General features: G+C 40.2%; 1 protein-coding gene across 6 annotated transcripts in view; it reads right to left on the minus strand.

Annotated features, from left to right (window-relative positions):
* The window catches only part of PTPRK (protein tyrosine phosphatase receptor type K), a 341,441-nt gene that overhangs the window by 79,251 nt on the left and 248,534 nt on the right, over positions 1-13,656 (minus strand). For all 6 annotated transcript variants that reach the window (XM_035109042.2, XM_035109041.2, XM_035109045.2 and 3 more), the window contains exons 8-11: positions 11,864-12,166; positions 6,181-6,290; positions 3,812-4,013; positions 1,390-1,489 (exon numbers count right to left, since the gene is read on the minus strand). In XM_035109042.2, coding sequence (XP_034964933.2) covers positions 1,390-1,489; positions 3,812-4,013; positions 6,181-6,290; positions 11,864-12,166 — 715 coding nt within the window. The remainder of the gene's footprint in view (positions 1-1,389; positions 1,490-3,811; positions 4,014-6,180; positions 6,291-11,863; positions 12,167-13,656) is intronic.

Consider the following 13,656-nt stretch of genomic DNA (forward strand, 5'->3'; position numbering starts at 1 on the left):
GAATAGAAATGGGCTGTCAAAAATGCATCCTGAGATGTTCTGGTTTCAGAACGTCAGTTGGGACTTATCTTGCCACAACTAAGTAACCTGGTGCTAAGCCAGATAATTGTTTTAAAAAGAGCAGGAATTAGTGCCATAGTAAATAGGGAGCAGATGCTGCTGCACCATAAAAAGCTCCTCTATGTGAGGAGTGTCTCTAGCCCAACAAAGAGCCCTCCTCATATGGAAGAGCTCTGGGGTTTGCTCATATTCAATGGCTTACATTCAATGCTTAAACAGCAGCTTAAATGCAGAATTGTTGACCAGTGACAGGGCCTTCTTGGTGGCAGCTCCCCATTTGTGGAATGTACTCCCTAGAAAGTGCTTCTGTCTTCCTCATTAACAATGTTCAGGAGAAGCATAAAGACATTCATGTGTACCCAGGTTGAAAGACTATGGTCCTGGCAAGTTTGAAACCATTACATGTGAGGGTATGTGATTCTTTTAAAAATGTTTTTTAAATGTTTTTAACAGTTTTTTAAATAAATAAATAAATGTTTCCCATATGTTTTCATTTTATTTTTAACTGTAATGTTTTAACTTTTCTGTGTTTGCCACCAGAACTCCTTTGGAACAGAAACACAAGTTATTAACATCAAAAGCTACAAAAATTAAACAAAAACAACTCTCGCCACATTGTCTAGTGGTGAAACACAGATTTTTAAACTGAGATATCCAGACTACAGAAGTCATTTTAAAGAACTTGCTGAAGCAAGAAATACCATCTTGCTTCATATGCAAACAAGGTTGTGCAAATTTTCTGAATTCTTCTGGCAAGTGGGGTTGCAGAGCATTATCCCCTATGCATATGTATCCCCACCACTATTCCACTTTTTAACAACAGGGAACACACATCACCTGGGCCCAGGTATGTCCATGGCAGAAGGGGACTTGAACCTAGACCTCCCAAGTCTTTTACTGCTGAACCAGGAACATATCACCATGTATGGGTTGTAGGTTTACTCAAATGTCAAGTCCTATCTGCATAGGATTGAGCATCTTCCATATTTCACAAATGCCATAAGTAGTACAAGATCAAATAATTAAACAAGACCTTGACTAAATCAAAGAAGCATTTCAATGCATCAGGTCTTGAATAACTAAGATTATTGATAATTGAAAAATTATTTTATTATCTAATCAAGGGGTAGCTAACCTGTGGCCTTACAGATGCTGTTGGATTCCAACTCCCATCATCTCTGCCCACTACCCATGCTAGATGGGGATGATGGAAGTTGTGGTCCAACAACCTCTGGAGGGACAGTAGTTGGCTACCCTGATCTAAATGTTTAGCCATAGGCTTTAACTATAAAATGGTTTGCATATTGTGGTGCTGGTTGTTTTTTTTACCTGATAGGAGCTCCTTTGGCTTGTGCTGGTCTCAGAAGCACAGTGATGGCTGTTTCATTGAAAGATGCATCAATACCTTCATAGTCTGGTAATGTGGGAGCTAATAAGAAGAAAAATAAAATCAGTCAAAACAGACAGCTTTTCTACCAGTTTCTACAATGTACAAACAATCACATTTCTCAATTGTGATCAGATGGTTGGGGTTTTTTTTTTTTAGTGTTTTATGCTTTTTGTAAATTACTTTGATTCGCTTTTGTGAAGAAAGTGAATGATGAGGATGATGAATAATAATACTATTGTATTTCTGGAATGCATTGCATATTGGTTTTAATTGTTCTGAGAGAAGCATAATGACTAGAAGAGTGGTATATAATTTTTTGCGTATATTAATGAATGGAAATAATCTCAGTGGAAAAACTTGCAGTTAGACTCTTATGATCTGAAGAAATCATGGCCATTTTTATTCAGTGTTTCAACAAATGTTGCATAAGAAATACTCCTCAAGTAACAGCAGGAGCATATTGTGGAACTGTGTATCTATTATGTATAAACTGTCCTACCATGATCAATTTTTTCCCACTTAATTGATTGAAATTATGAAATGACGTGACAGTGATATGGCAGCCCAGGATGAAAGACATTAGCATTAACAGTTGCACATGGTAAAATAATTATAATTTTTCAGGTCTTCTGAAAACTTGAATCTATCATTCCTAAATTATTCATCTCTAGAAACCTGATGTTTAATCCCAGTCTTTCGAAACAGAATCACTTTTCTGTTGAGGCTGCCAGGTGATAAAGAACCACTATTCACTACTGGTTTTCCCAGTAGTGATGTATGGAAGTGAGAGTTGGACCATAAAGAAGGCTGATCGCCGAAGAATTGATGCTTTTGAATTATGGTGCTGGAGGAGACTCTTGAGAGTCCCATGGACTGCAAGAAGATCAAACCTATCAATTCTTAAGGAAATCAGCCCTGAGTGCACCCTGGAAGGACAGATCGTGAAGCTGAGGCTCCAATACTTTGGCCACCTCATGAGAAGAGAAGAATCCTTGGAAAAGACCCTGATGTTGGGAAAGATTGAGGGCACTAGGAGAAGGGGACGACAGAGGACAAGATGGTCGGACAGTGTTCTCGAAGCTACGAACATGAGTTTGACCAAACTGCGGGAGGCAGTGCAAGACAGGAGTGCCTGGCGTGCTATGGTCCATGGGCTCACGAAGAGTCGGACACGACTAAACGACTAAACAACAACAACAACAACATTCAAATGAAAGGATACCCTGCATTCCAACAGCAAGCAGCTTCTGACTCTCTTCTAACCCTTACACAGCTTTCTGTAGAACCAGGCTGTCTCCTCTCTGTACTGCAATTATGAACTGATTTCGGCATGTATCCGACAGAAAAATTTTTTTGCAGTTGCCATACATGTGGGAGTGTGGCATTGCACAACATTTTCTGGGGGGAGGGGAACCAAACTGAACAATATGCTTGCCACAGGAAGTCAGCTATGTCCTGCTGGTCCCAATTGTGGAGATTGCACAATATTAATTACACGCACACACATACACACCCACACACCCGTACACCCACATGCTATTGCTGTCTAAAAGCAACAGGGAGAATTTGTTTCAGCACCAGGCAAAAAATTATCAGGTGGCCATACCACATTCACTCTTAAAGAGTACAGACATGCATATGGAACATAGACGCATGGACATCTTTCTGTGTTTCTCTTATACATGCATGATTCACATATATACCTTTCCCTCTCTCCCACCTTTGCTAGAATTTTTCAGGTGAGTGCAAAGTAAATGCTGAAAGGGTGGACCGAGAGAGAGGGGTGAGGAGGGAGCATGGGAGGGACTAGTAAGTTTTGCATCATACCTCAAGTTCTAAAAACAGTAGAAACTTTATTTTTTTTTAAAAAAAATGAAAGCTTTGAATTTGAGGATTCTGGTTTATCCCAGGGGCACCAAAGAAGGCCTTTACAGAGTATGTTAACACACAAGGCGGGGAGACCGCATGAGTGCAGTAGGTCTCTCTCTCTACTGCCCCCCAGACCATCCCATTCATAGTCCACATGTTCAGGGGCAACTGTCTTCAGCAAGCAAGCCTCCAGTAGTTGTGGAGGCTCCCATGCCTGGAGTACCAGGGTTGCAAACATGCAGTTACCTCCATGAACAAAAGAGGCTTCCCCACTGCAGACAATCGCCCTAGAACATGCACAGAGCAAGGGGAGCGGGACGGAGCTTGCACTCTTGTACGCAATATCCCCTCCTTGCATGTTAAATTAAACCCAATGATCTTCGCTTGACTACAGCCAACATGTTTTGTTAGTATTCCCTGAATGGAAAGGGGATTTATGTAAAAACAAATGTAAGAATATGAATAATATTTTTTGTGTGTGCTTGCCATTACCTGAAATATTGGTGGTTACATTGATTGCCGCTGCTGGCCCAAATCCTTTGACTGTGCTGGCCCTTATATAAAACTGGTAGGTAGTCCCGGGATGTAGATGGGAAAATACATGATGTGTACTGTTCCATAGCTTTGACACAGTTTGAGCTGGCCCAGCCACTGGAACTGTGGGATCAAATGATCTTATGCTGCTGTAACTGACCTGTGGAAACAATTTCAGAGTCTTAGCAGGATCCCTGGCAGGATTAAGGAATTTCTGAGAATCAGTGAAACGTTTAGATTAAGCTTCTGGATTTCAATGAAAGAACCTTGCTTTCAAATCCAAACTTAGCATATAGTGGCAATGGACACATGACAAGCTCTCCATCTTGGCTCTCTGTAAGCTCGGTAAATCAATCTGTAACATCAGAAAGAATGCAAAAAAAAATAATCCTTCAGTAGCACCTTAAAGACCAACTAAGTTGGTCTGAAGAAGTGTGCATGCACATGAAAGCTCATACCAAAATATAAACTTAGTTGGTCTTTAAGGTACTACTGAAGGAATTTTTTTTATTTTGCTTCGACTCAGACCAACACGGCTACCTACCTGTCATCAGAAAGAATGATTCGGCTTGTATAATTTTTATGAGATGAACAAAATGGTTCTACATTCCACTAATTTAAGGCTATACAATAGGGAACCCCAGACCCTATAGGCCTCTAATTCTGGCTCCCAGGACTTTCCCCAGACCACGTTCCCTCACCAGCCCTGCTCTGCATCATCCTCAAGTAGTTTTGCCAGATCAGGAACCGTCCTTTAACTATAAACATGTCTCTTACATGCCTGGATGCATGGTGCTTGAATAGAAACATGCATGGCTGGAATATAGTCTACTATACACAGGAAGAGTTGCATCCATTTCCTCAACCACTTTTGCCTCTGGCACATTGGACATGTAAGCCCCCAAAGGTTCATCACCAGGGGATGTGGCCCTTCTGCAGAAAACAGTCCCTTGGACTTACTATATACAACGTTGGACCAATCATGCTGACTGCAGCTTGGCAAGTGGCAAAATCTAGACGTACCGTATATTGAGTCCTGTCCCCTGACCCCAGGCTACCAAACATGGCTGTTGAGTCAGAAGTTGTGTGGGCTTTCTCTAATTTCTCTACAAAATCAGATATCTACTTCAAATCTTGTCATCCAGGTGAAGAAGGCAAGAAGCCCTCTTATTTGCTTTGTTATCGTAAAGTGGCAGACAGCTGCTTTTTTCCTTCATTCCTCTCTTTCTGTTAAAAAGTACTACTTAAAATATAGTGAAGCAATACTACATATGTATTCAAGCCCACCCACGATATACGGAGCTTTTTCATTAGTATAGTGGTGAAATTCAAGAATGTAAAGCGCTAATGAGGATAAGCAGAAATATGCTAGGTCATGTAAAATATGATGGCATTTAACTGCCTCCTGTAAGTATTTAATTTGTTTTTGAAGCAGAAAAGTAATATTGTCAAGGCTGCCCAGTTCAGATTATGATAGATACACAGGAAATTTGGTGCAAAATTATTGTTTTCCCTTCCTTCCCCAAGGGCTCATTCATCAAACCACTGTTGCTGCTTTTTGAATCGCCAGAATTTGCATTCAGAGTTTCTTGAAGGGGAAAAGCATGTTACCTTGAAGACTAGAATTGTCAGGTTTCTATTAATAAAATTTCACATATATTACCTGTGGCCTTCACTGGACAGGGCTCCATTAAATCATGATTCAGGAAGGCTATATATTAATGCTACCAGATCTAAATCAAAGTTACACATTTAAGCTCTAGGTTTCATTAAAAGTCTATTGGCAGAGCAAGCCTGTATCATTATATACTTTTAGAAGGAGTTCTTAATATTTTTTAATCACAATAGTTCAACCATTCTCTAATTTAATTTAAGGATTATTATGACATACTGATTTCAGGCTCAGGTCAGTCATTGAGTGGACTGCACCAAGAACAGATTCACATTATTATATACTGTACTGTTCTGCACAGAAAAAGAGTTCACTTTAAAAAAGAAAGAAAGATTAAGTTTATCTTTAAATTCCCATGTACTAAAAAGAGACTCAAAAGAAGGGACAAACGTATATCATATCTCATTCCTATAAAGTAATGGAAGAAATAGTTCTTTCGGATTCCTTGGAGACAGTTTTGAATATGGATCAGGGTGATTCTGACTAGAGACATTTTCCAGGTCAACTACATTGGCACACTCTAAGTTGAAGACCAGCAAGCCAGTGAAGAATGAAGCTTAGCTTAAAGTTTTAGGGGAAATGTACATATCATCCCGAAGATTTTGTGCATACTCCAAACACAGGACACATCAGCCATTATTATTTTTTTGAATACCTCATACTGTGTGATGATCCCATTTGAATCCATAGGTTCTTTCCAGTTTAGGAAGATCTTGTCTTCAAAGGGAGTTCCTTTTAGTGATTTTGCTGGTACAGGACCAGGCACTGTAAAACAAACAAAAGACATCCAGGTTTAAAGGTGTAAGCGAAACAATCCTCCCAAAAGTCAGATAAAGGCAACCCCCTCAAATGAATAAGTATTGGGCTTAGAATCAAGCCACATTAAATGGCAGTTTGGTTTTGAGCATGCTTGGATTGTTGTTTAAAGAGCAGCCTGGACCATGAATAAATTGGTTCAAAATGAGTCAGCTTTGCAATTCCACAGGTCAATTATGAGTCACGTTACAGCCTGTTGGAACTATCAGCAGATCATTTGGCAAAGGTGTGTATCTAAAAAGAAAGTGTGGGACAATGCAAAGGGGAGGGGGAAATTAAGAAAGCTCCAACAAGTTACCTCCATTTAAACTTGTATTAGCCTACCTTTTAAATTATTCCCCCTTCAACCTCACACTCTTAAACCTTAAAATGCAAGGAGTTCCATATATGACCTTTCTGAAAGATTTGTTCCCAAAACATTTTGCAAATTTGTAATAGGCAGAAACAATGCCATTGGATCAAAGGAACTATAAGCAGTAGGGAATATCAAGAGGTCCATCACAAGTGTCAGATTTATTTCAGATTCTATGAAACTAACAATAATAAGCTGCCCCTGGGACAAACAAATTAATTTGGTGAATTAAAAATAAATTCATGGAGCAAAAAAGTCCATAGGTGCACAATGAGATTCCAGTACTCAGCTTCCATGAGTTATATTCACCCATCAGTCAACTGAAGACTACTATTCTTTGCTTCACAATACTGACAAAGATTCAAGCAGAGATGACGGCTGATGTCCCTTGACAGTCCCCCTGTGCTGTTTTGTGGCATTTGCTGATGTGCTGTAGGCAGCTTTCTGTTTTCTATTGCAATGCTCTGTGTTTCTCTTGTCTACAGTTCAAATGAAGCATATATTGCACAGGGCCTAGCCCAGGTGATAGACTTCCTTTGGCAGTTGAATGTGCACATGACAGACTGCACTGAAATGTGTCTAGCAAATGAACATGATTATAGTATGCACAATGCTTGAGTGTTCATTACAAACAGAGTTATTTAAGGCTGCAAGCTTATGGCCAACTTTGCAGCTGAATACAAGACTGCTGGACTGAAAATCATCACCCCACAGAGAGCCTTGAATCCAGCAGCTAAATAGCTGGTTGGTTAGCTCAGATAAAGATACGTGATTCAGCTCCGCTACAAATCACTTCTTTTTGTCCCCTAGAAGTCATAATAGCAAAGTAACAGAAGAATCAATTTGTTGCAAAATTCCCCTCTTAATGGCTAGACTCTAGACCAGGCATGGACAACTTGTGGAACTCTATGTGCTGTCAGATCAGTCTCAGACAGAATGGCGATGGTCAGGGATGATGGGAGTGTTAGTCCAACCACATCTGATGGCTAACTGGCTCCTCAACTCTGCTCCAGACCTAGCAGCCAGAGAGCTCTTTGCTAAGAGTGCAAACATGTACAGTACCTACACTTGGGTGTCCTTTTGCCCTATACTACTTTCTCCTTGGAACTGAAAACAATAAAACATAACAAGGGGGAGCCAGGTCTCCACTATCTGTAAGCAACATGTTGTCTTTCAGCTCAAAGCTCATTTTGTCGCAACTCTATTAGACGCTGTATCTCTTGACCAGCCTCTCTATTATTCCTTCAATAGTTTTTTCCAAGCACAAGTGCAAAAGAGTTTTTATTTAGAGCCCCCTTTCTGGTCAACTACTGTTTCTGAAATATCAACAACCTCAGATATGCAGGTGACACAACCTTGATGGCAGAAAGTGAGGAGGAATTAAAGAACCTTTTAATGAGGGTGAAAGAGGAGAGCGCAAAATATGGTCTGAAGCTCAACATCAAAAAACCAAGATCATGGCCACTGGTCCCATCACCTCCTGGCAAATAGAAGGGGAAGAAATGGAGGCAGTGAGAGATTTTACTTTCTTGGGCTCCTTGATCACTGCAGATGGTGACAGCAGTCACGAAATTAAAAGACGCCTGCTTCTTGGGAGAAAAGCAATGACAAACCTAGACAGCATCTTAAAAAGCAGAGACATCACCTTGCCTACAAAGGTCCGTATAGTTAAAGCTATGGTTTTCCCAGTAGTGATGTATGGAAGTGAGAGCTGGACCATAAAGAAGGCTGATCGCCGAAGAATTGATGCTTTTGAATTATGGTGCTGGAGGAGACTCTTGAGAGTCCCATGGACTGCTAGAAGATCAAACCTATCCATTCTTAAGGAAATCAGCCCTGAGTGCTCCCTGGAAGGACAGATCGTGAAGCTGAGGCTCCAATACTTTGGCCACCTCATGAGAAGAGAAGAATCCTTGGAAAAGACCCTGATGTTGGGAAAGATTGAGGGCACTAGGAGAAGGGGACGACAGAGGACGAGATGGTTGGACAGTGTTCTTGAAGCTACGAACATGAGTTTGACCAAACTGCGGGAGGCAGTGGAAGACAGGAGTGCCTGGCGTGCTATGGTCCATGGGGTCACGAAGAGTCGGACACGACTAAACGACTAAACAACAACAACTGTTTCTGCCTCAACTCCCTGCCTCTTCTGATGAATATCTGATATGAAAGAAAGAAAAAGAGAAGGAGAAAGACTTGGCTCCAGAAAATAAATAAAGGGCATATGCTAGCTGGAAATATGGAATTGTCAAATGAGCACCTGAAAATCCCAGTATGTAAAATAATATAATTTCACATTTGTATTATACATTTTTTGTAGGTACTGTATATAAATCAGAGATTTTTGAACATCTGGAGATGGCAATATTGGGTCTGCAGGAGATTTATGTCTTTCCTTGTATCCCCACATTTCTTTCTAAGGACCCCAAGGGAAAGAAACCAGCAGCCAGCTCACATTCCACACTCCTGGATTCATATATTTTGTTGGCGGAAGTAGAGTTGAATGGAAACAGCGCATTAATATAATTTGCATCTTTGTTTACCAGCAACAACAAAAAATACATAAATAAAATGTAACACTGTGCTGCAATTTGTCAAAAACACAGATTAGTCTGCAGAAAAGAAATTGGGCATTATTCAGAGACACATTAGGGACACTTTGATTCTGAACCCAGAACATGTCATCAGATATCAGATACATTCATATTCATAAAATATTATAATTTCTGGGGTTTTTTGTTTAAAATATGTTCACTGTCAAATGTTTCATGCGGCTACAGTCCATGGAGATTCACCTAATTTAATTTCACCTACCTCAGGCTATAGCTAAAATAAAATGTCAGCTAAAATAAGATGTGTTGGAGTGGGGGGGGGACACACGACCCATTTTCTAATTCAGGGTGGGAGCCCGTCCCCCGTCCCCCATCCCCCACATCAAGTATCAGAGGTGGGCTGGGCCAGGGCCAACCACCACCTTCTCTCCCTCTCTGTCACTCTATTCTCTTTCTCCTAGGGAGGGACAGATTACTCTTGCCAGAGAGCTGGACCAATCACATGCAGAGGGCTTTTGAAATTAGGTCAAGTGATGCATAAAATTAGGCCAAGGTCTGCATGTATCAGGGACAGAGCAAAACTTTCAATCTCTTAAAGCTTTGGTCTGTGTACAACTGGAGGAACTTCAAGGCCATTTATCCAATGATGCCATCTTGAACCAACTGTCCATTTGTTACATGGATTATTAGTCACATTCTGCACCTTATGATCTTTTATTGCTCTCTGATCAGATAGTGCTTTGAAATATACAATACACATTTAATTTTACTGTAGCCATCTAAACATATCAGGTCAAATATCCCCTCCATTCAAATGCCAATTATCCAAATGCCAGTAATGGGAGAGGGTTTTATTTTTATTTTTAGTAGCACTTCCCAGCTGCAGCCCACACAGCTGAGATAAGGGGCAATAATTGCCACCCCGCTGTGTGGGAGCAGGGTTTCATTTGGGGCTATGAGTCACTTTACCTGCACAACTGAGAGCAATTATGCGCTTTCTTCTAAACGAGTGAATGGATGCCACACCCTTTATTTTCACATTTTAGCAAATACTTACAAATTCTACATCCTCACATCATATACACCTTTCTCTCCAACCTTTCTTTGGTCAAATTCAGTTCATAATTTGTGTATCAACCATAGGCGAAGGTTCTAAATTACCAGGCAGGCCTGGTTTAGAACAGCTTGTCTTTATTCTTCCATCTGCTCAGGAGTCCTATCTAGATGTAGTGGCTTCTGGAATCAGATCAATGCCTTATTGATTCAGACATTGCATCAAACTCCAGTTAGCACAATACATGGGTTGATTCTGATGTGCCAGATGATCTGAAACCATGGTTTGTCGATTATACCACATCTTAGTTTAGGTTATTGGTGTGATGCCAGAACAATTGACAACGATTCAACTTTCCCCTTATAGCTACTTGTTCCAATCTCATGTGACTCTGAATCTATGGGTGCATCCCTTTGAGCATATAAAGCTGCCCTCTCTATTGAAGCGAACAGGGTATTTTGCTTGTACTTCATGAGGCATTGGTTACAACAGGGGTGGCTAACCTGGTGCCCTCCGGCTGTTGCTGGGCTACAGCTATCATCTCTGACCACTGGCCATGGGGCTGATAGGAGCTGGAGTCCAACAATCTTCAGAGCATTCCAGGGTAGCAACCCTGGTACAACACGTAAATCTGCTTAGGCACAAGGCTTGAGATACACATTTGCCAATATTCCTGCATTTTGAATATGCAGTTAGTCACAAACCTGACTACATGAACATTAAGCTACTTCTATATATTGTAATTTCCATCTAATTAGGAACTTCATTTAATGCTATTTTAATTTGTTGAAAATTTAGATTCATAAAAAGGATAATCACTAAAGAGCTTTGTAAACATATAAAGTGTCCCTTATTACCCCTCAAATAAGGTAAATAAAGCTATGCTGTTAGCAGAAGTAAATAAAGGATATTTTAAGGCAGTAATCTCAATTATATGCAGATATAATTACTTAGTGAGTTGTAAGAAGACAGCACTGTAAACATGAATTTGGAGAAATGACTCTGAATTTAGAGACAAACAAGCACTGACATATATTTTTCCATTTTCCATTTCTCAACAACTTTGAAATTTCTTAGGCCTGGTTCAGATGTAGCGCTAGTACCAGCATTAATGGGTACCACCTATGGATTTTCATCAGCCCTTCTTTCTCATGCATTAAAGCCCCTTCCACATGCCTTGCCTATAACAAATTACTAGCAATCGAAATTTGCCAGGCACCAGGCTCATTTTGCACCTTTCTATCAGCCACTTTGTGAGTCTGCAGATCATTCCTTATCCTTTAAAGCTACTCATTGCACACCCAAATTGGAGTTTACCCCCTTTCTCTGATATTAAAGGTTGCTACAAGCAAAGCACTTAAAAATCCTATGCATGCTATTTACACTGATATGATATGTGCTGACATGACTATCATCTACGTCTGGCCATTTTGTTTTTTAATGGGCAGCTACTCACAGGCTAACATGAACATGTAAACATAATTTTCAAGCAGGTAACACAGGTAAGAATTCTTTCAACACCTGCTTTGAGAGCTACAGCATCAAGATGAGAAGAATTTGGACCTACCATCTTCATCCGTTTGGATTATTGTCTCTTCACTTTCCTTTCTGCCCTCAGGATTAGTCAGGATCATTTTGAGGCTGACATTAGTGTACGGCGGCAGGTGGTTCACCACATGCTGAGGTGCTTTGGGGTCCATATCCAAGCAGTCTGCCTTGCTTTCATTATGGCCACGGAAGTAATGGTAGCAGATCGTGACGTTGAAAGTGTGGCAGCGAGTAATGTTGTAACCTAGAGATTCCCAATCCACAGCAATGCGTCGGGCCTGGATCTCAGCGATCTTCAAAGTTTTCGGTGTTCTCATAGGCTCTAAAACACACACAGAGAGAACATGAACTACTTTCAGGAGTGTGCAAGCATAGGACACAAGAAATACAGAACCTCATTGGTGGATTAAGTCAGCACAATGCCAATGGGATTGTCAGCACAATGGGATGCCAGCAAGGCGGTGATGAGAGGTTTTTTAATTCAACAAAATACAATAAAAAGGAAAACCCAAGAGGCAAAGAAAGAGAGTATACTAAACAGATTAAAAGAAGAAGAGAAGAAATTAAGAGCTAAGCCAAAAAATCAACAGATACAAAAAGAAATAAAGGCATTACAGACACAGTATTCTCAATTAATAAATCTGGAAATTGAGTGGAAGGTAAAGATGATGAGGCAAAGAACCTTTGAATCAGCTAATAAGTGTGGAAAATTGTTGGCATGGCAAATGAAAAAGAGACTAAAGCAAAGCACAATAAGTAAGATAATACAGGAGGAAAAGATAATAGAGAAACCTGCAGAAATTAGGAAATGTTTTCAGAAATATTATAAAGAATTATATAAGAAAGATAAAGAAGATTTGGGAGAATTGGATCAATTTGTGACCAAACATGGATTACAAAAAATCTCACCTCAAAATAAAATTATACTTAACAGCAGGATAACAAGGAATGAAATCGAAACAGCAATTAATCAAATGCAATTGGGCAAAGCACCAGGACCAGACGGACTGACTGCAAAATACTATAAGACTTTAAAGGACTGGCTAATACAGCCTTTAATGGAAGTATGCAACAAAATATTGGAAGGGGATCGGGCACCAGAGTCGTGGAAAGACGCATTCATCACATTGTTGCCGAAGGAAGGGGCGGACAGAACTCAAGTTAAGAATTACCGTCCCATTTCCTTATTAAATGTGGATTACAAAATTTTTGCGAACATTATGGCATCGAGATTGAAAAGAATCCTCAAGGACTTGATACACCATGATCAAGCGGGTTTTTTACCAACAAGGCACATGAAGGATAATATACGGAACATTGTAGATATATTAGAGTTTTTGCAGGCTAAAAAGAATACACATGCGATCTTGATGTTTATAGATGCAGAGAAGGCCTTCGATAATATTTCATGGGATTTTATGAAGAAAAATATGGAAGGTATGGGTGTGGGTTCAAGTTTTATGAATGGCCTGAATGCATTATATTATGAGCAAAAAGCGAAAATTATAGTCAACAATGTGGTGGCTGATGAAATCAGAATTGAAAAAGGAACTAGACAAGGGTGCCCGCTCTCCCCACTGTTATTCATAACGGTCCTGGAGGTTTTGCTGAACATGATTAGAAGGGAAGAAGAGATTAGAGGAGTAGTGGTGGGGTCAAAGCAATACAAATTAAAAGCCTTTGCGGATGATTTAGTGCTTACTTTAGAGGACCCAGAAACCAGCGTAGTCAAAGCGCTGGAAATAATTCAGGAGTTTGGACGTGTTGCGGGGTTTAAATTGAACAAGACTAAAACGAAGGTTTTAGAGAAAA

This window comes from Zootoca vivipara, chromosome 3 (assembly GCF_963506605.1).
Source record: "Zootoca vivipara chromosome 3, rZooViv1.1, whole genome shotgun sequence".
NCBI classification, from domain to species: domain Eukaryota; kingdom Metazoa; phylum Chordata; class Lepidosauria; order Squamata; family Lacertidae; genus Zootoca; species Zootoca vivipara.